Consider the following 20,106-nt stretch of genomic DNA (forward strand, 5'->3'; position numbering starts at 1 on the left):
TATGGATATTAAAGGGAGAAGTTACATGTTCATCACTTCTGGGAGTTAAAGGGTTAATGAGGCCCTGGTTAGGATCTTGTTGAAAAATTTCAGAAGAAAAGAGATTTTGTGGAAGAGTACACACCACTTACCAAGGAGACATATGGGGTTAGTAGTTGTAATATTTTTCTAGGGGTGCATTATGATTCAGTAATTCTCTTTACTGTCTGCCATACAATTCATGATGTTAGTTGGGAGAATTTGGTTTTGGATCAACTAATAATCAGAGCATTATTTGCCTGCTTGGTGATGTATTGATGTGGTGAGGAGAAATAATGTTTTGGTCATGCATAGGAGTTTAAGGGTTGATCGTGTAAATGCTTCCCTCTCACCACGGTAGTCTGGGCTAGGATTGACTGCACCCTGAGCTACTTGTGGGTGAAGGATAGATTACATTTACATGCATCTTGTTGGTTTGCTTTAGGGGTCTTTTATGAGGGAAAAAAGACCTGGAATTCCAAAATGCCAACTCTGCTGGAAACTGTGGTTGAAAAGCCAGAATGTCTAATTGTCAATAATAACATAAACAATTAAGTTATGGTTCTGTGAATTGCTTTTGCACCAAACAGCACCTTTGATGAGAACAAGGTTTTAGAGGAAAGTCAGATTTGGTTTTAGCTTCAAAGTATAAGATTTGACAATTTTGAGATTTTTTCCTTCAATAAATAAATGTTTTTCTACTTATGTTTTTTTGTAGAACTTCACCAAAATGGTACACAGTCAGCAACATATGTAGCAATGTTGTATTTGCTGGAATGTCTAATCTGCATTAAGGTTGTTTAGGCTGAAATAGTGAATTACAATGATTTTGGTGAATGGTCCAGTCTAGTGAATGTTAACAGAAAGTATGGCTAAAAACATTGATATCTAAAGAACATCCATGTAAAAACAACATAAGGGTGGCAAAGACATACCTGAATTATTATTCAACCATACAGTATTGTAATGTATCAGGATGTTACAAAATATATGATTGATTTTGATAATAAATGATACTGTATGATTATGACAAACTCACCATGATGGCATATTAATACATATGTAAGTTTGGTTATTTTGAATTTCGTTGTGAATTTCAGGTGTTGCATTAGCAGTGAATGATTTTAGTTCTGGCATCATGACAGCATCTGCTGGTGATGATAATAGTACCAAGGAATTGAAAGGGTTTGTTGTTCTTTGTCTTAAATTGCTGAATGATATGATTTTGTAATAATGACTTAATATTTATTTCATATCTTTCCATTATTAACCAGTGGTGGCAAACTTCCAATGCAAGCAATGATGGACCAGACATAGTTTGGCTGATTTTTTTTCCCATGTGAATAACCACTGTTTTACCTCATCTTACATGTTAGCTCTACATGCTGTAACCATCATGAGAACTGGCAATAAGAGGCAATCAAGACCTATCAAGACCTTAGCATGATAGTTATGTCTTCCTCTCTTGTTGAAGTGATCAGCATCTAAATTCTCCTCACCATATCACTGCTGCATAGTACATTAAGGTCATGAGAATAAAGGAAATGATAGAAAAAAACAAAGAAACTCTTGATTGTTGAACAACTTCTCCTTGTCAGTACAATAGAATATGTACCAAGAACAGTATTGAGAATATACATTCTGATGTCAGGGTGTAACAAAAAGCTAATTTTAAAAGCTTTTTTTACTTTTACAGGAGTTTGGTGACTTTTTCAAGCACACTAAATGGTGTCAAGGTATGATAGCATTTTTAGACAGGAACTAGTGTTGCTAGCAGTATTTTCAATTCCAAGAGTTTAATTTGTTTTGTCTTACTTGTGTGTGTGTCTTCTCCTTTCCTTAGGAATCGCTGGATGTTATGTCCACTAATGATGACAACACATTAGGTTTTACTTTAGAACTTTATTCCAGATACATGGATGCTGCCAATTAAAGTATGTGAAATATGTATTGGAAAACTTAGATCTTATTTAACTCTCTAAAGGATACTGGCTTTCCTTTTGTGGGCAGGGTTAGGGAAGGGGAAAGGAGGTGACTATTTTCTTTTGGGGTGGGGTGGGATGAGAGAATTATCACAGCCTGAGAAAAGCTCAGGATCACTGCACATCTAAACCAAACAACAACAAAAAGTCATCAGCTAGACTGTTGACCAATCTATTTCTCATAACCCAAATGATTTGTGGGTTGTGTCTTGAATGAGAATACTGGGTTCTACCCCCTCTATCTCTATTGCATTCAATTTTTTCAATTTATTGGCAAGCATTAGTGCATTTACATAAATGTAGCACAAGAGAGAGGTTATCTGTTGAGAAAGCACCCTTTGGAGTAATTTACATTTCATTTTCATACTGCTAAGCAAAAGGGATGGAAAACTTACAAACAAAGACTGGAATGGTGGAACAGAGTCATGACTTGGAGAGTTTTTTTTTAATTTACAGTGCTTTGTGGTATAATTGAATTTGGAACCATCAAGTACAGATGAGCTGGAATGTGGGACTTCTGGATTGCAATTCCTGTGCCCTAACTTTGAAAACCCCTTTTTTTAATTGGTTATTTCTTCTTGCTGTCTCAAGATGATTATTTTAACTGTTTACTGCACTTGTTTTGTCCATCTCTTACCCTGCAGGAGATGCTTTTCCGTCGTACATGTAAACTAGTTGAGTATGAGAATGCAACAAAAGCACTGGAAAAAGCCAAACCCAAGAACCAAGAAATGGTAAGGTTCTGACAAACATGTGCTTTGCACCTCTCTCTGATTTTTTACATGTGATTGAGTGTTGTTTTTTGTTTTGTTTTTTTTTTTTCTTGTGATTCACATGAGGCTGCACTTAGCAATATACTCGAAGTTCAAGTTGAGCTTCTGAATAATTATGGTGAACACCAAAATTGAAGAATCCTAAATTGTTTTACACATTTTTTTATTTTCAGCTTCAAAAAGCCAAAGACGATGCAGAGGAAGCTTACAATTCAATTTCAGAATCTGCAAAGAAAGAGGTGAATAAAATGATATAAAAAAGGCTTTTTGTTTTACTTAGACTTTTGGCTTACTGTTTTGCCAGAAAATTTTGCATGCCACCCTTGCCTGGTTGCATTTCTTGGTTTGTTTTACAGGCAGACCACCCTGTTGTTGGTTTACTTGTTAGACGCATGTCACACAATAATATGAATGTTTGTGCCATTTTCATGTTAAAACCTGAATATCAAAAAATTAGTTTACACCACACAAGTGAATAGTGTTTTTTGTACACACTGATTGGCCAACTTGAAAGTGATGAGCAAGTACCTTTAACCTCTGAGAATCCAAAATGACAAAATCGCTCATCAACAATTTGATTTTCAACCATTTTCCATGGTTTACAATTAATCCTTTGTGCCGGCGTAATAAACAGAGGAGAAATGGCAGATGATTTAAATATTTGTCAAGGGCACATAAAAAGAAATTGTCATTTGGCTCTAACTGTAGTAGACAACCTGCTTACTCGATTGATTTTAATTTTTGTTTTTTTTTTATTTAAATATAGATGATCCGTTACAATAGGCAAAGGGTGTTGAGCCTGCAAGCCAGTCTTATCCAGTACGCTGAATCGCGGTTAAAGAATGGAAGAGATACCTACGCCATTTTGGCCAAACTATTGAATGACATGAAAAAATCTGCTTAATCAATGAGCACAGAGAAAATAGACGGCACCGTAAATTTGGGAGGCCAAAATTTATTTCTAATTTTCTTTATGAAATTAGATTATGTTGATTTGACACGGATAATACAAAAATAATTTTTAAAACGATGCAAGGTCGTTTCAGGCATTGGCTCACTCCAGGTGTTCAGTTAGTAAAACAGAGCAGAGGCTGGAGCGGAAAAGTGAAACAGCAAGAGAGGCTTGGGTTAGGTGGGATTCATTGAGTGACTCAACCCAAGCCTCCCTCGCTTTTTCACTTCTCTGCTACTATAGTGCTGTTTACTATCACACTTTGTTTTGCCGACTGAATGCCTGGAACAGGCTATTCAGGCACTAATCATAACCATTGCAATTTCTTCAAATGTGATTGGTGCATTAGCTGCTTCATTTTTTCACTTCTCATTCTGTACAGCTTTAATTGGACAGCATAATTGGACAGTTGGCTTTAATCGGATACCTGTAATTGGACAGTTGAAGCAACGAATCATACTAAGTTCAGTCAGCCAAATCCACCAATCACAGAGTTAATCACAATAACCATAGCAACAATTTTCTTGTCTCAAAAAAAAATTAAGAATTTCCAAAATGGAGACATATTTTTTTACTGTAGACATTGTCTATACCAGAGATATTTGACCTAAATGTATTTCTTGTTTTCAGAAATAATAACAATTAAGATTAAATGGTAACAGGACCTTTTGTCGTCCACTTCTTTCTGTAATCATACTCGTGATTGACAAATTGGTCTCTTGCTTTGCAGTTGTCCAATTTTGTTAATCACGTGTATGATAACAACAGACCGAATAAGACTCCACTCAGTCCTATTACCATTGTAGATTGGCTGGAAATGGTGGCAAAAATCCAGCAATTACTTGAAATTTAATCAGCAAATATTTCATGACAGAAAGAAATTTTCCAATTTTGTGAAGGCTACTAGCCTTGAATCAAGGCTCCAAAACATTCAATAAACACTTAACATGGTGAATTTTCAACTTTATGTTATTTTCATACAGATCACCATTATACTAAAGAGTGAATGAATTTCTTTACGTCTTATAAAATAATATTTTTATTAAATCTGAATGAATGGGTTTCAAATATGCAAAGTTTTCTACATACTTTCAAGGTAACAGACATTATGGAAAAAAATTTCCTCTCCAATTCTCTGAAAAGTACCAACCAAAAAATTGATTTCCTTTGTATTGAAAAGCTTTTGAAATTTATATTACATATAACGATGATAAGTTTTTGTTTGAATTGCTTCATAATTACCTGTAAAGGCAGAACTTGACGTTTTCAGTTGACTTAAATGTGAGTATACTTCTTATCCTGATGAAAACTATGTTTTTCCAGTGTAATTATTTTTTCCAATATAGAATGGACCATATACAATGCTAGTTGTCGTTTCAGCTCTACCAAAGTCCTTAACTCTGTTTGAGACGACTGACTCCCCCTCCTTTCCTCCTGAAAACTATGTGATCCCATCCTCTCCCTTAAAAAAACATTCCCTCCAGCCCCCCAGGCTATAAAAATGACTCTTTCTTTAGTGTCGCCGCTAACCCAGAAATTAAGCCCGAAACGACAAAACTTCCTTAATGATCCCCTCCTCCTAACCCTACCCCTACCTACAATTTAGTCATCAGCTGTTTGAATGACCTGGATTCTTTTCTAATGAGATCAGGCGCAAATCTGTCTGCTGCTGACGTTTAGTTGTGAAAGTCAACACGTGAAATTAAATGTCATCAGATATGCTGCGCTCTGCAAGTTGGTTTCACTTTTGAGCGTGGTTGCTTCCGAGCAGTACTTTGTCATTTTGTTGGCTGAAAACGTCGACTTGTTCCCGCGATAGTTCCTGAAATCCTCAACGAAGTAAGTATAGATCACTTGTAATCAAGATTCGAGAAGAAAATTCCGAATAGCGTTTGTTTACAACGAGACCAAAGCTCGGTGTAAGACCATTAAGGGATAAGGGTGTTGTTAAATATTCTTGCTCGTAGACTCAAACTGCAAAGCTTAACGGCTCTATGAACGAGTTTAACCCTGCTTCATTTTAATCATTTATCAAATGCTAAGTCGATTTCGTTTTCAATACAACAAATTAGGAATTTGTCCTTCATTCATTTTCAGAACTATTGTTTCTCTTAATTAGACGGAATTAATACGATTCTTGATTTGCTGAATGGTAAATCTTATCTCGTACGTAGAAACTGTGGTTATTCATCGTCGTTAAATACAATATCAGCTAAAGTATAATCGTTTATATTGCGCTTTGTTTTCACCTCCGATGTACGTAGATCGAGACGTTTTGATTGGAAGAAAACGACTCGGAGTCTTTTTGGTGCGAGCTCGGCCATCACGATCTACAGCGGCAGTGAAAATACCGAGAGACAAAGGATACCACTTATCGGCCATAGTTGTTCCACAAGGCAATAAAATTAGCCTCGCTGGTAGGTACATTGTGTTATAGAGTAATTTAGTTGTTTTTGTAGCAGGCCAGGACTTGCTAACTTTGAAACTGAAACTAAACATACACCTGCCTTTGGACAACAGCAAGAAATACAGTACTAGTCTTCGATTTCGTGATTGAAAAACGATCGTGATCTTTCTATCTATTTAGTCATTGCGTGTGTTTTGATGTTGGGGAAGTTTTGCGACTGTCGATTGTCTGAGGGAAACAAACAGACAAAAACAACTCCGCAGTCGATTAGAGATCCAATATTTCGAATTCACTGTTCAGTCCTCAAACATTTTCCCCTAATTTTGTAAAGTTACACGCTCTTAGCTTGCTGAGCATTTTGATGAAGAAAGTGTAAGGTTTGTTTTATTGTTGAAAATTGTGAACTTTAAACTGAATCGTGTTCGTTCAAAAGTTTTACCTCTGGTGAAAGACTCTCAATTTAGAACATTTTCCTTGTTTGCTCCAAGAACTGTCTAAATGCGGTTCGAAAAAAAAAATTTTATCAGAACATTCTAGAAGAAGACACGGGAATATGTTTGACCTCTGTCCAAGAGCTTACTCCAATTACTTAAAGTATCACACCAGACACGACTACAGTAAGAAAATCGCCAAATTTAGCTTTTTCTTGATGTTGTCTTTTGTCTGCTTTGTATTCAGTGAGGGAATGTGGAATGGTGTGCAAGTTAACCCCCCTTCCCTTCTCTCTACAACCCACTCCTGCCGATTCGAGAATTTCGTAAAATATTTTCTTAAGGACCGAAGAAGGGATCAACGCACAAATGTGACGTTTGCGGTTGTCTACGCCTTCAAAAACCACGCGATGTCATCGGATCATTATTTGTTAAGGTCACAATACGTAACACACTGGTTTTACTTTCGTGTTTCTGTTTACGAGTTGAAGGCTGGTTGTGCATGGGCAATTTTTGTTTGTTGTCTTGCGTGGTTCAAATTTTGACAAACCCACTGTTGTACTTATTGCATAGATTCTTTGAAAAAGATATCTTTAGTCTGTTAAAAAAGGCTTCTTAAAATCGAATGTGTTTTCCTTGTTGCTCTTCTAAAAAGGACTTTGATCAAAACATTCTTGAACATAATTTAAGTTCAATTATTGTAGTAATCATATCAGGCACGGGTGTCTGAAGATTGCTTTTTCATCTGCCTTTCTTCTTGAGTTAGGATGACAGAATGGTGTGTATGTAAATGGCCCCCTTTCCTCTCCTCCCCACTTTCGCTGATAGGGGAGTTTTCTAGCGAGAAATACAGTACTAGTCTTCGATTTTTAGATTGATGAAGGATCACGAATTTTCTTGTCTGTTTTAGTCATTGCGCATGTCTTGATGTTGGGGAGGTTTTGCGAATGTATGTTGTCTAAGAGAACACCATAGAAACAACTCCGCAGTCGATTGGAGATCTTTTCGAATTCACCGTCGTCCATTAAAATAAACAAGGATACATTCAGAAAACTGATATTGATACGACACACGCTGAAGGAGAAGGAGCTTAATAAAACAGTTTCAGCAAAAAAAAGGTGAAATTGCACAACAATTTCTACAATCGTCACCCCAGATTAGTGAAAATGTCAAAAGTGACGTTATTTGATGCACTTAATGATTTGACCATCTGATGTGTTGCGTGTGTCAAATGAACGAAAGAACTGCTTTGTTTTGTTAGAAAATAATGCTGGAAAAAGCAAAGAGCGGATTAACCCGAATATCATTTCGTTAAAGCAGCAGAATTTTTGGTGTGAAAGTTATCCATTTTTTATGGACAACGGTACAATATGGAATAAAGTATAATCGTTTATTGCGCTTTGTTTTTACCTTCAATGTGCAGATCGGGGCGTTTTGATTGCAATCCTTCTTCGTGCGAGGCCGGCCATCACGATCCACAGCGGCAGTGAAAAGATCGAAAGACAAACGATATTATTTATCAGCCTTAGTTGTTCTTCAAAGCGCTGAAATTAGGGTCGCTGGTAAATACATTTTGTTATAGAGTAATTTAGTTGTTTCTGTAGCCGGCCATGACTTGCTAATTTTGAAACTAAAACTAAACATATACTAGTCTTCTATCTCAAGATTGATAAAGGATCAGGAACTTTCTTGTCGATTTAGTCATTGCGTATGTTTTGATGTTGGGGAAGTTTTGCGAATGTATGTTGTCTACGAGGACACCGTAGAAACAAACTGACAAAAACAACTCCACAGTCGATTGAGATGTTTTTCGAATTCACCGTTGTTTATAAAAAAATTTTTCCCTAATTTAGTAACCTTATACGCTCTTCGCTAGCTGTCTATTTGAATGATGAAATTGTAAGTTATGTTTTATTGCTGAAGATTGTGAACTTTAAATTGAATTGTTCGTTCGAAAGTGTTTCCATCCGTGAAAAACTCTTAATTTAGACCTTTTCCCTAGTTTGCTCCAAGAATTGTTTCAATGTGGTTTAAAAACAAAATTTGAGCAGAACATTCTAGAAGAAGACATGCGAATATGGTTGACCTCTGTTCAAGAGCTTACTCCAGTTACTTGAAATATCACACCAGACACCACTGCAGTTAGAAAATCGCTAAATTGAGTATTTTCTTGGTGTTGTCTTTTGTCTGCTTTGTATCCAGAGAGGGAATGTAGAATAGTGTGCAAGTAAACCCCCCTTCCCTTCACCCCAGAACCCACTCCTACCGATTCGAGAATTTCTTTAAATATTTTCTTAAAGACTGGGGGGGAGCTGATCTGCTTTGCTTTCCCACTTTGTAACGTTTTTACCTACATCGAACTAAACAGTTCTGTTTAGTTAACGGATCAGCGCATAAATGTGACGTTTGCGGTTATCTACGCCACCGAAAAAAAAGCAATGTCATCGGATTACTATTTGTTAGGGTCATAATACGTAACACACTGGTTTTAATTTCGTGTTCCTGTTTACGAGTTGAAGGCTGGTTGCACATGAACCATTTTTGTTTCTTTTCTTGTGTGGTTGAAATTTTGACTCTTACACGGAAATCAAAACCGATTGTTATACTTATTGCATAGATTCTTTGAAAAAGATTTTTACAGTCTGTCTGTGAAAAAGTTTTTTTTTTAATCTAATGTTTTAACCTTGTTACTGCTCTAAAAAAGGGACTTTGATCAAAACATTCTTGACGATATTTTAAATTCGATTGATGTTATATCACGTCAGCCACCCGTGCTAGAAGGTTGCTTCTTCATCTGTTGTTTTTTTTAGTTAAGGATGTAAGAAAGGTGTGTATATTAATGCCTCCTCCCCACGCCGCCCCCCCTCTCTCCCCCTCACCCCACTCTCGCTGATGGGGGAGTTTTCTAAAAAAACCTACGTACAGGACCGGGGAAGGGATTATATCCCATACCCGAAAGTAACCAACTACTTCGTTCTACTTGTTTTAGTCATTCAGTCCTTGGTTATTCTGAAAGAGGACTTTGATCCAAACATTCTCTAACAGATAAAACATCGTTGACCTCTGTTGAAGAATTCACATTTCCTTGCTTAAAAAATGTCACGCCAGATACTCGTAAGGTCAGCAAATCACCAAAATTTAGTATTTCCGTGATGCCGTTCTATTATCTACTTACCATTTATGTGAACAATGTGAAATAGTGTCTAATGCGAGGAATTTTTCACCGACTTTTGTAGAGGGGAGTAAGTTTGAAAAATTTTTAAGATCAACAGGCCAAGGCACATTGTTGTGTTAATTTGCTTGGGGCCAAAATGGACCAATGATGAAACCAACGCGAAATACCAGCAGGGTGCAGCTATTTAGGGATGTGAATAATGTGCATTACGACAAAGCCAGATTAGCTTTTGCTTTTGAGTTCCTTGAGTGTTCTGTTGGCTACAGAAAGCAGCCTATGTTCTTTATCGCAAATGAAGTATGCATACCTCACCAAAAGGTTTCTAAAACTTCAACGACCGTACGTGTACTTCAATCCATTTACATGAAAGTTATGTGTAGCAGTTAAAACTCGTTTTAAACGGAAAATAAACACGCATACATTCTAGAATACTTATATCGATGCGACACAAGCTGGCGGAGAAGGAGCTTAATAAAACAGGTTTTAGCAGAAATGTTAAATAGCACAGCGATCTCTACTATCGTCACTTTACATTAGTGAAAATGTTAAAAAGTGACGTTATTAGATACATTTCACGATTTCATCATCTGATATGCTGAGTGTGTCAAATGCACGAAGGAACTCCTTTGTTTTGTTAGACAATAATGTTGAAAAAAGCAAAAAGCAAAAAGCAGATTACCCATGCTACCATTTCGTTAAAGCAGCAAAACATTTTGTGTGAGAATTATTCATTTTTGTTATGGACAACGGTACAATATGAGATAAAGTATAATCGTTTATTGCACTTTGTTTTTACCTTCAATGTACAGATCGGAACGTTTTGATTGCAAGCCTTCTTCGTGCAAGCCTGACCATCACGATCCACAGCGGCAGTGAAAAGATTCAAAGACAAACGAGAGCATTTGTCGGCCTTAGTAGTTCCTCAAGGCGCTGAAATTAGCCTCGCTGGTAAGTACATTGAGTTGTAGTGTAAATTTATAGTTTCTTTAGCGGGCCACAACTTGCTCATTTTGAAACTGAAACGAAACATCTAACTGCTTTTGGACAATCGCAAAAAAATGCAACACAGTACATGTGTACGTGACAAACGATAGAATTTATTAGCCTTAGTTATTCCTCAAGGCACTGAGATTAGCCTCGCTAGTAAGTATATATTATGTTATAGTGTAAATTTGTAGTTTCTGTAGCGGGCCATGACTTGCTAATTTTGAAACTGCAACTAAACTTCTAACTGCTTTTGGACAACAGCAAGAAATACAGTACTGGTCTTCGATCTCGAGATTGATAAAGGATCACGAACTTTCTCGTCGATTTAGTCATTGCGTACATTTTGATGTTGGGGAGGTTGAATGTATTATGTCTAAGAGAACACCATAGAGGCAAAGTGGCACAAACAACTCCACAGTCGATTGGAGATCTTTTCGAATTCACCGTTGTTGTTTATAAACACCATCCCCTAATTTTGTAACCTTATCCGCTCTTGGCTTGCTGTGTATTTTGATAAAGAAATTATAAGGTATGTTTTATTGCTGAAGATTGTGAACTTTAAACTGAATTGTTCCTGCGAAAGTTTTTCCTCCGGTGAAAGACTCTCAATATAGAACTTTTTCCTTGTTTGCTCCAAGAATTGTTTGCATGCAGTTCTAAGAAAAAATTTTGAGCAGAAAATTCTAGAAGAAGATATGCGAATATGTTTGACCTCTTCCCAAGAGCTTAATCCAATTACTTGAAATATCACACCAGACACGACTGCAGTTAGAAAATCGCCAACTTGAGTATTTTCTTGATGTTGTCTTCTGTCTGCTTTGAATTCAGAGAGGGAATGTGGAATGGTGTGCAAGTAAACCCCCCTTCTCTACAACCCAGAACCCACTCCTACCGATTTGAGAATTTTTTAAAAATATTTTTATATTTAAAATTCGTGTTCCTGTTTACGCGTTGAAGGCTTGTTGTGCATGAGCAATTTGTTGTCTTGTGTGGTTGAAATTTTGACGCTTACACAGAAATCAAAACCAACTGTACTGTTGTAGTCACTGCATAGATTCTTTGAAAAAGATTTTCACATTCTGTTAAAAAGGCTTTTTAAAATCTTATGTTTTATCCTTGTTACTGCTCTGAAAAGGACTTTGATCAAAACATCCTTGACCGTATTTTAAATTCGATTGTTGTAATATCACGCCAGGCACCCATGCTCGAAGGTTGCTTTTTCATCTGTTGTTTTTTTGAGTTAAGGATGTAAGGAAGGTATTTTTAATTCGATTGTTATAGTAATCACATCAGGCACGGGTGTCTGAAGGTTGCCTCTTCATCCGCGTTTTTTCTTGAGTTAGGATGCTAGAATGGTGTGTATATTAAAGAAAAATTTGAGCAGATAATGTAAACCAAATATGATTGACCTCTGTTCAAGAGCTTACTCCAGTTACTTGAAATATCTCACCAGACACTACTGCAGTTAGAAAATCGCCAGAGTTAGTATTTTCTTGAAGTTGTCTTTTGTCTACTTTGTATACATGGAGGGAATGCAGTGTAATGTTTGCAAGTAAACCTCCCTACCCCTCTCCCCACAACCCACTCCTGCCGATTCGAGAATTTCTTACAAATGTTTCCTTGAGGACCGGTGGAGAAGAGGTAACGTGCTTTGCTTTCTCAGTTTTTTTTTTTTTCACTTACCCCGGACTTAACAGCTCTGCTTACACTTAAAGGATCAGCGCACAAACGTGACGTTTGCAGTTATCTACGTTATCCAAAAAGACGCAATGTCACTGGACTATTATTTGTTAGGGTCACAATACGTAACACTCTGGTTCCACTTTCGTGTTCCTGTTTACGAGTTGAAGGCTGATTGCGCATAAGCAATTTTTGTTTGTTTTCTTGCCTGGTTGAAATTTTGACGCTAACACAGAAATCAAAACCAACTGTTGAACTTATTTCATAGATTCTTTGGAGAAAGATTATTAAAGTCTGTTAAAAAGGCTTTTTAAAATCTAATGTTTTATCCTTGTTGCTGCTGTGAAAAGGAGTTTGATCAAAACATTCTTGACAATATTTTAAATTCGGTTGTTGTAGTAATCAAGCCAGGCACCAGCGCCAGAAGGTTGCCTTTTATTTCGGTTTTTTCCTTCAGTTAGGAATGTTAGAATGATTTGTATATTAATGCCCCCCTCCTTCCTCCCTCCCCCCCTCCTCTTCACCTGATGGGGGAATTTTCTGGAGAAATACCCACAGGACCGGGGGAGGGGTGATATCCCATACCTGAAGGTGAACAACTCCTTTAGTCTCCTCATTTTAGTCAATCAGTCCTTGGTCATTCTGAAAAAAGGAGTTTGATTCTAAATTGTTCAACCTTTGATTGCAGACAGTTCAAGTATTCCCAAGTTTTGTCAAACTTCTAGAACGGTATGTATCATTTAACTCACTGATTCGAAAGTAAGTTCCAAGTAACCTTTTAAACGGAAGTTGCGTGACATGTGACTCACGCAGTCACGGTTAGGTTAAGATTGAAATAGGAGAGGTGATAATTAGAGTGATAGGTTTGAGGAGAGAGCGTTGGAAGTTGCGCGACATGTGACTCACGTAGTCACGGTTAGGTTAAGATTGAAATAGGAGAGGTGATAATTAGAGTGATAGGTTTGAGGAGAGAGCGTTGGAAGTTTGTGACGTGGTGAACGTTATTGATAAACAATGAAAGAATTTGACGATTGAGAGTACAGTGTACCCCGCAAGTTCGGTACACTTTTTCTCTAAATTTATTTTTTTTCCGATATCTAGCTTCACAGCAATTATTTCTTTCCTTTCGTCGAGAAACCACGGGTTACCATAGCACGTAAATTAAAGTTAACTATCACGTGTGGTGTGTATCACCATCCTCATTATCATCATCATCCGCCCAGCCCCCCTGCTGCGTGCCGCCACACCAGCCACAATCCAGCTCTTCGATATCGCCTTGCCTTTTTCCTCTTTCAACAGTCCCTCTCCAACTGGTCTTTGGTCTCCCTCTCGCCCTTTGACATTCTGGTGTCCACCCCAATACCGCAAAAAGGTCGTTCACACCTTCTCTCCTGAGTAAATGTCCTAAACAGTTTCACTTTCTTCTTCCCACCTCAAACTAATTTTATTGATGTCTACCATTTCAACTACTCTCCTGTTTTTCATTCTTTGCTGCCATCTGGTCCTCAGTATCCGTCTTAGGCATTAGTACTGAAAACCTTTCAGTGTTCTTTCATCGGTCTTTGTGATTTTCCATGTTTCACAACCATGTAGCAGGACCGATCGGACTAAAGTCTTGAATTGGCAAATCTTGGCTCTCTTTCCTATTCTTCTGGCTACCCACACCTTCCATAGCCTCTGGAATGTACCTCGTGCCTTCTGCATTCTGTTCCTAATGTCTTCACTGCCTCCACCTTTCTTGTCTACTATAGCTTCAAGATACGCCACCACAATGCTCTCCCTGTTCGTTGCAAACTCCATCCTCAGTGTCTCGCTGTTGTCTTCCTCATGATCCAATCCATAGTCAGTAGGAATAAGAATCCTGACATTACGCATCCCTGCTTTACTCTTGACTAAATCTTGAACCAGTCTGATATCTCCCATCCGTCGATTACGGCGCATTCAAACCCTCCGTATATCCCCACTACCACTCTCACCATCTTGCGCGGAATTCCATACCTCCGTGTGGTGTTCCACGAGCTTTCTCTGTGTACCGAATCGAGGGCTTCTTTTCAAAGTCCACAAAGTACATGTGCAGACTCGCCCTCCTGTCATTTGCCTGCTCTAAGATGTTTCTTTAATGTAAAGATCTGTTCAGTTGTATTTCCATTTGGTCTAAAGCTGGCCTGCTCTTTTTTAAGCTTCTTGTCTAAACCTTTCTTGATCCGTTCTAGCAGCATCCTGTGGAATATTCTATTGATGGTGGGTAGCAAAGTCACTCCTCTCCAATTGTTACAATCACGCAAATCACCTTTCTTAAATATATTGACAACAAGTCCCTTCTTACACACTTCTGGCCACCTTTCTCTTTTCTAAAGCCTGTTATATCATCAGTCTGCCCACTTGCAGTGTATTCCATGTCAGCCCTTAGTAGGTCTGGGCACTGGCTTTGTTTTCCTGAACGCATCCTTAACCTCTTGTATTCGCCATCTTCCTATATCGATTTCCTCAATCTACTCCAGTTCTTCTGTTTCTTCTTTCTCTTCCACCGGATTTGTGGGATCATCTCGGTTTAAAATTTTACTCAAGTTCTCTACCAAGCTCTGCAATCTTTCTTGTGATTCTGTCTTATGCACCCCCAGTTTGTCTTTCACACGCAATTCTCGCCTCCTCTGTTCCCGGCTATTGTCTTGGTTATGCTGTTTAGCTCCTCGTCTCTACAATTCTCGGCGGCCTTGTCTGCTGCTGTAGCCCTTTCCTCCAACCAATTCCTCTTATCCTCCCTAGCACTCTCTTTCACTTCCTTTTCTTTCGCACTATACTTATCTCTCTATCGCTGTTCAAGTCGCTCCAATCTCGCACCCTCTATATTAAGTTTTGCGTCTTACCCCTCCTAAATTTTTTCCCGCATCGTGTCTCCTATCCGTGGCTTGCTCTCCTTTTTACCTTCCAATAACTTTCTATGTGGCATCTCTGAAAGTCACGAAGATCTTGTCGCGCTTCCTTCGAATCTTCTATTTCTCATATCGTTGAAAACCTGTTCTTCGCTTTAATGTTATATCTCCTCCTGATCTCTTCACTTTGCAACTAACGCACGTTAAACTTCACACTTGTTTTCTTCTTCCCATGCGCCTTTGCCAACTTTAATCTCATTCTGGTTCTCACCAGGTAGTAGTCACCATATACGTCGGCTCCTCCCATCACTCCCATGTCCAGAATCGATGTTCTCATGCGTCCATTCACAAAGACATGGTCGAGCTGGTTAACAGTCTTCCCACCTGGTGACTTCCAGGTCAGCTTATGGACCTCTTTCTGTGGGAAACTGTTCCAGTTACAACTAAGCCATTCGTACCACAGAGGTCACATAACCTTTTCCATTATCATTCATGACTCCGACACTAAATTTCCTCAGTACCTCCTCTCTGTTAATGTTGTTACTCCCGTAAGCGTTCAGGTCTACCATCATCAAAACCGTATCATGACTAGTGCAGCTTGCAAGAGAGTCTCGCAGTTGATTGTAAAATTCATCCTTTTCCTCGTCCATCGCATCGTCTGTTGGTGCATATGCTTTTATTACCGTTAGCTTTTGTGTTTTGAGTAGAATCTTGCCTTAATGGTCCTCATTCAGATTTGCATCCATTCCATTTAGGCTCTCTTCGTCCTCACACTCATCAGGATGGGGACTCCTCCTTGTTGCACTCCCTCATCTCCCACGTACGCCACCCTCTCACTACCTTGCAGTGTTCTTGATCCTATCCATTTCCATCTGGTCTCGCTTATCCCTAACACTTCAATTCCACACCCTACCATCTCTTGGCCACTTGCGCTGTTCGTGTTGCCTCCGCCATAGTCCTTGCGTTCAAGAAACTGATGGTGATCTGTTTCTTGGGGGGCTATTAGCAGCAGCAACACATCCGGTTTGAGTTGTATCGTCGATGCATTCGGCTTGTTACATGTGTTTCTCTCTACGGGGCAGGGTTGTTAACCCTGCGCCCAACCCTCAACTGTGGGACAGGGGATCACTTTTTGTCTGGTTTTAACCCTTCGACCTGTTCGGCAAGGGTGACCCTACCAGGAGTGCAGGACTGCAGCCAGAATAGCTATAGGTGTCGTTGAGATCAGGTCGGCGAACTTCTCTTGTATTTATGTAAGAGTGATGATTGGTTTTGACTTTTTGCCAGCATGCTTGAACCAAGGGAAAAGTGATCCTTGATGTTAGGAGACTTGCAATTTAGCTTTTGTAAGAGTACCATCACCAATTACCTCACAAGCTGAAAAAAACTACCAGCTCAGCAGAAGACGATAATCGTACGGCTTAAAAACTCCCTTGTCATTGACTTCGACCATCAGTTCCCTGCGTAATTTTGTGCTTGGGCTGAGTGATTCAGTATCAACATTTTAACCTAATTTTTCCTCTCTAATATGCGAAGGGGCCAAATCAGGTGAGATCTGTCGAGTTCCATATTTCAGGTCGACTGTGTCTCGAAAAAATACCCATCGTGGAACCAAGTGAACACTGAAAGAAACAAACAAGTTAACAAATAGGGAAGCAAGTAGATGGTTTCTTTCACACACAGACCGTATCCCTGTTGCTTTGAAGTCTTTTCTGTATTATACTGACGTTTAAGTTATGAGTGACAGTGAATCTTTACCACTCTCTTTTCCTCCCTTCTATTAGCCTCTGACTTCATCGAGCAAATTGTTTCGAAAGCGAGATTTTTTCAATTGCCCTTACTTCCTCTCTAGAATATAATTGAAATGATCAGCGAAAATATCTTGGTAGGTAAATAAATAATCACACCAAGTACCACAAAACCGTTGAAGGATCAGCGAAAGTATAGCGACCTACCGACATAGCCGAATTAGGTACTAACATAACTATGGTTTTAATAGGATGTAACTGAAAATGGCCACCGTGTTGAAGTACACCACAGAGCAACTGAATTACTACAGGATTTGTTACGTTGTCACTGACATACTAACTGAGGGTCTGCGAACCGTCTTCAAACAAGAATGGGACAATCGATACAAGACAACACTGGGAGAATGGAAAGATCAACCCAAAAATGGAATGGACTTCTGGAATGGCGAGTCTACTAAGAAAAAAAATGACAGAAGAAACGCTCGGCTGTTGACAACCATGAAGAATGGCGATAGAGCTGAATGGGATTGTAGCATGCTATTTTACGCTATCCTGTATTCAGATTGCATATATTCTCTTAATCCATTAATGAGATCAAATGCGGACGACTTAAGGAAATTTCGAAATGAAGAATTTGCACATATGCCTCGGGGCCACCTCTCCAACGGAGATTTCCAAACTGTCATTACAAAGGTTAAAACTGCATTCCGCGCACTCGGTCTCCCGTCATTGAAAATCAACGAAGTTCAAAATCAGACTAACTTCTTAACGGAGGAGTTAAACGAAGTTATAAGGAAGGTTGACGACTTGAAACAAGAAGTTAAAGACAAAGAAGAAGAACTTCAAGTGAAAGAAGAACAAAGGCTTGCCCTAGAGGAGCAATTAAATTCCGATGTCTCTCCATTTTGTATTCTCCCTCCCAAACCTAGCCACGACATCGCTAGTCGGGAATCTGAAGTTGGTGAAGTTTTACAAAACCTCCACACACTAAAAGACGCCAATGATGGGTTGAGCATACTGTATTTGTCAGGAAATCCAGGAGGTGGAAAATCTCAGCTGGCCCGTTTAGCAGCCAGGCGATTTTACGACGAGGTCGAACAAATACCTTCCGCAGCTTCATTTGTCATGACATTGAATGCTGAAAACTCAGAAGCACTCTTGAAATCGTATGTCCTTTTCGCTCAACATTGCAATTGTCCCGGGTATGAAATAACAAACACTTACCGCTCCAAGGATTTGAACACAGACGAGAAGATTTCATATTTCAAGACCTTAATAAGTACAAAAATTGAGCATTACGCTTCATGGCTGTTAGTAGTTGATAATGTGACCAGCGAATCTCGTACAAGCGATTATTTGCCGGATGCAGACAGCGAGTTGTGGGCAAGGGGTCAGATGCTAATAACAACAAAAGACACTGCGTCTATACCGTTGTCAAGCTCTTCCATACAAAATATCTCAATCAGCGCAGGAATGCATCCTGATGATGCGTGCTTTCTGCTTAACCTCCTTTCTGGTATCTCAGATGCCAAGATGGAAAAAGAAATTGCGAAAGAACTAGACTACCAGCCACTTTCATTGGCAGCTGCAGCCACGTATGTGAGACAAGTTCGTCAGAATAAAGGAACCTCGAAATTTGGCTGGACCGACTATTTGAAGAAATTGGAAGAGGGGAAACGAAGCAATACTGAAAGCATTCTTGCTGCGACAAATCCAGCCTATCCGAAGACCATGACCAAAGTAATAACACTCGCTGTCGAAATGGTGATGGAAAATGATATAATTTTGCATCACATGTTCCTTTTTCTTTCAATGTGTGCATCACAGCCGATACTGCAAGACATTATTATCGAGTATGTTAAAACAACTGATGACGAATTTGAAGATGAAGATATGATAAGAACAAGGATGAGTCGATGTTCACTGTTGCTAATTGAAGAAGAATCAACTGGTGTTTATATTCGAGTCCATGGTGTCGTTCTTGACGTTATTAAATCTGCGACAAAAGGTTTCGCAAAGGATCAAAGCTACAAAGTGGTGTGTGGCGCGGTAATGTCTTTCTCAAAATTTGAAGAGCTGGAATCTATTGCTGTGGGAACAAGAATAGTTCCCCATCTGAAAACGTTGAGCTTAAAAATTGAAGACATGTCACTCGGGAAAGGAATACCAGAAGCGACCAATAGAGCCTTGTGTAATTTTCCGGATGGCCTTTGGAGACTTACTAAGATGTGCCAAAACAACAGTGAGTTTAGAGCGGCGCTACTCTATGGTAAATGGCTGTTAAAAATTCAAATGAAAAGGCTGGGACCTGAGCATGTTGATATTGCAACCTCTTACAACAGTCTGGGTACTTTACACAGTGATCTGGGCGACACAGATGAAGCAAAAGACTGCTATAAGCGTGCACTGGAGATTCGTCTGAAAAAGCTGGGACCTGAGCATGTTGATGTTGCAAGCTCTTACAACAATCAGGGTACTTTACACAGTTATCTGGGCGACACAGACGAAGCAAAAGACTGCTATAAGCGTGCACTGGAGATTCAGATGAAACAGCTGGGACCTGAGCATGTTCATGTTGCAACCTCTTACAACAATCTGGGTAGTTTACACCGTGATCTGGGTGACACAGATAAAGCAAAAGGCTGCTATAAGTGTGCACTGGAGATTCGTCTGAAAAAGCTGGGACCTGAGCATGTTGATGTTGCAAGCTCTTATAACAATCTGGGTAGTTTACACCGTGATCTGGGCGACAACGATGAAGCTAAAGGCTGCTATAAGCGTGCACTGGAGATTCGTCTGAAAAAGCTGGGACCTGAGCATGTTGATGTTGCAACCTCTTACCACAATCTAGGTACTTTACACAGTGATCTGGGCAACACAGATGAAGCAAAAGACTGCTATACGCGTGCACTGGAGATTCTTCTGAAAAAGCTGGGACCTGAGCATGTTCATGTTGCAACCTCTTACAACAATCTGGGTAGTTTACACCGTGATCTGGGCGACACAGATGAAGCAAAAGGCTGCTTTAAGCGTGCACTGGAGATTCAGATGAAACAGCTGGGACCTGAGCATGTTGATGT

At 39.1% G+C, this 20,106-nt stretch overlaps 2 protein-coding genes, 1 long non-coding RNA gene and 1 pseudogene across 5 annotated transcripts in view; all 4 read left to right on the forward strand.

Annotated features, from left to right (window-relative positions):
- Positions 1-20,106, forward strand: part of LOC149046076 (uncharacterized) — a 59,898-nt gene that overhangs the window by 429 nt on the left and 39,363 nt on the right. The gene's annotated exons all lie outside the window — the stretch shown is intronic.
- LOC149046077 (sorting nexin-6-like) lies at positions 72-4,793 on the forward strand. Its single transcript, XM_089206524.1, has 7 exons — positions 72-147; positions 1,119-1,203; positions 1,715-1,754; positions 1,862-1,946; positions 2,643-2,734; positions 2,947-3,012; positions 3,540-4,793. Exons 2-7 carry the CDS (start codon positions 1,157-1,159, stop codon positions 3,675-3,677), a joined length of 468 nt encoding a protein of 155 aa, XP_089062650.1. The 5' UTR covers positions 72-147; positions 1,119-1,156; the 3' UTR covers positions 3,678-4,793.
- The window catches only part of LOC149046078 (uncharacterized), a 15,354-nt gene continuing 3,234 nt past the window's right edge, over positions 7,987-20,106 (forward strand). Inside the window, exons 1-4 of one of the 2 annotated variants that reach the window (XR_016186608.1) lie at positions 7,987-8,125; positions 10,548-10,686; positions 13,094-13,134; positions 17,278-20,106. The exon at positions 17,278-20,106 is cut by the window's right edge and continues 1,966 nt beyond it. Coding sequence is in view for 1 of the 2 variants with exons in the window: in XM_089206440.1 (XP_089062566.1) it covers positions 17,291-20,106 (2,816 nt within the window). In the remaining variant the exon portion in view is untranslated. Of the gene's footprint in view, positions 8,126-10,547; positions 10,687-13,093; positions 13,135-17,277 lie in introns of those variants that run through there. The other variant, XM_089206440.1, reaches the window with a different exon arrangement.
- LOC149046079 (uncharacterized) overlaps positions 10,600-20,106 on the forward strand; it is a 42,011-nt pseudogene continuing 32,504 nt past the window's right edge. The window contains exons 1-2 of the transcript XR_016186609.1: positions 10,600-10,686; positions 13,094-13,134. The product of XR_016186609.1 is annotated as an uncharacterized LOC149046079 (transcript). The remainder of the gene's footprint in view (positions 10,687-13,093; positions 13,135-20,106) is intronic.

This window comes from Pocillopora damicornis, chromosome 5 (assembly GCF_964200805.1).
Source record: "Pocillopora damicornis chromosome 5, jaPocDami1.2, whole genome shotgun sequence".
NCBI classification, from domain to species: Eukaryota; Metazoa; Cnidaria; class Anthozoa; order Scleractinia; family Pocilloporidae; genus Pocillopora; species Pocillopora damicornis.

Excerpts from the sequence above, each read along its gene's own strand:
- LOC149046077 (XM_089206524.1), top strand. The coding sequence starts at position 1,157 with ATGACAGCATCTGCTGGTGATGATAATAGTACCAAGGAATTGAAAGG. Across the intron at positions 1,755-1,861 it reads GCACACTAAATGGTGTCAAG|GAATCGCTGGATGTTATGTC; the intron begins GTATGATAGCAT and ends TCCTTTCCTTAG. Across the intron at positions 3,013-3,539 it reads CAGAATCTGCAAAGAAAGAG|ATGATCCGTTACAATAGGCA; the intron begins GTGAATAAAATG and ends ATTTAAATATAG.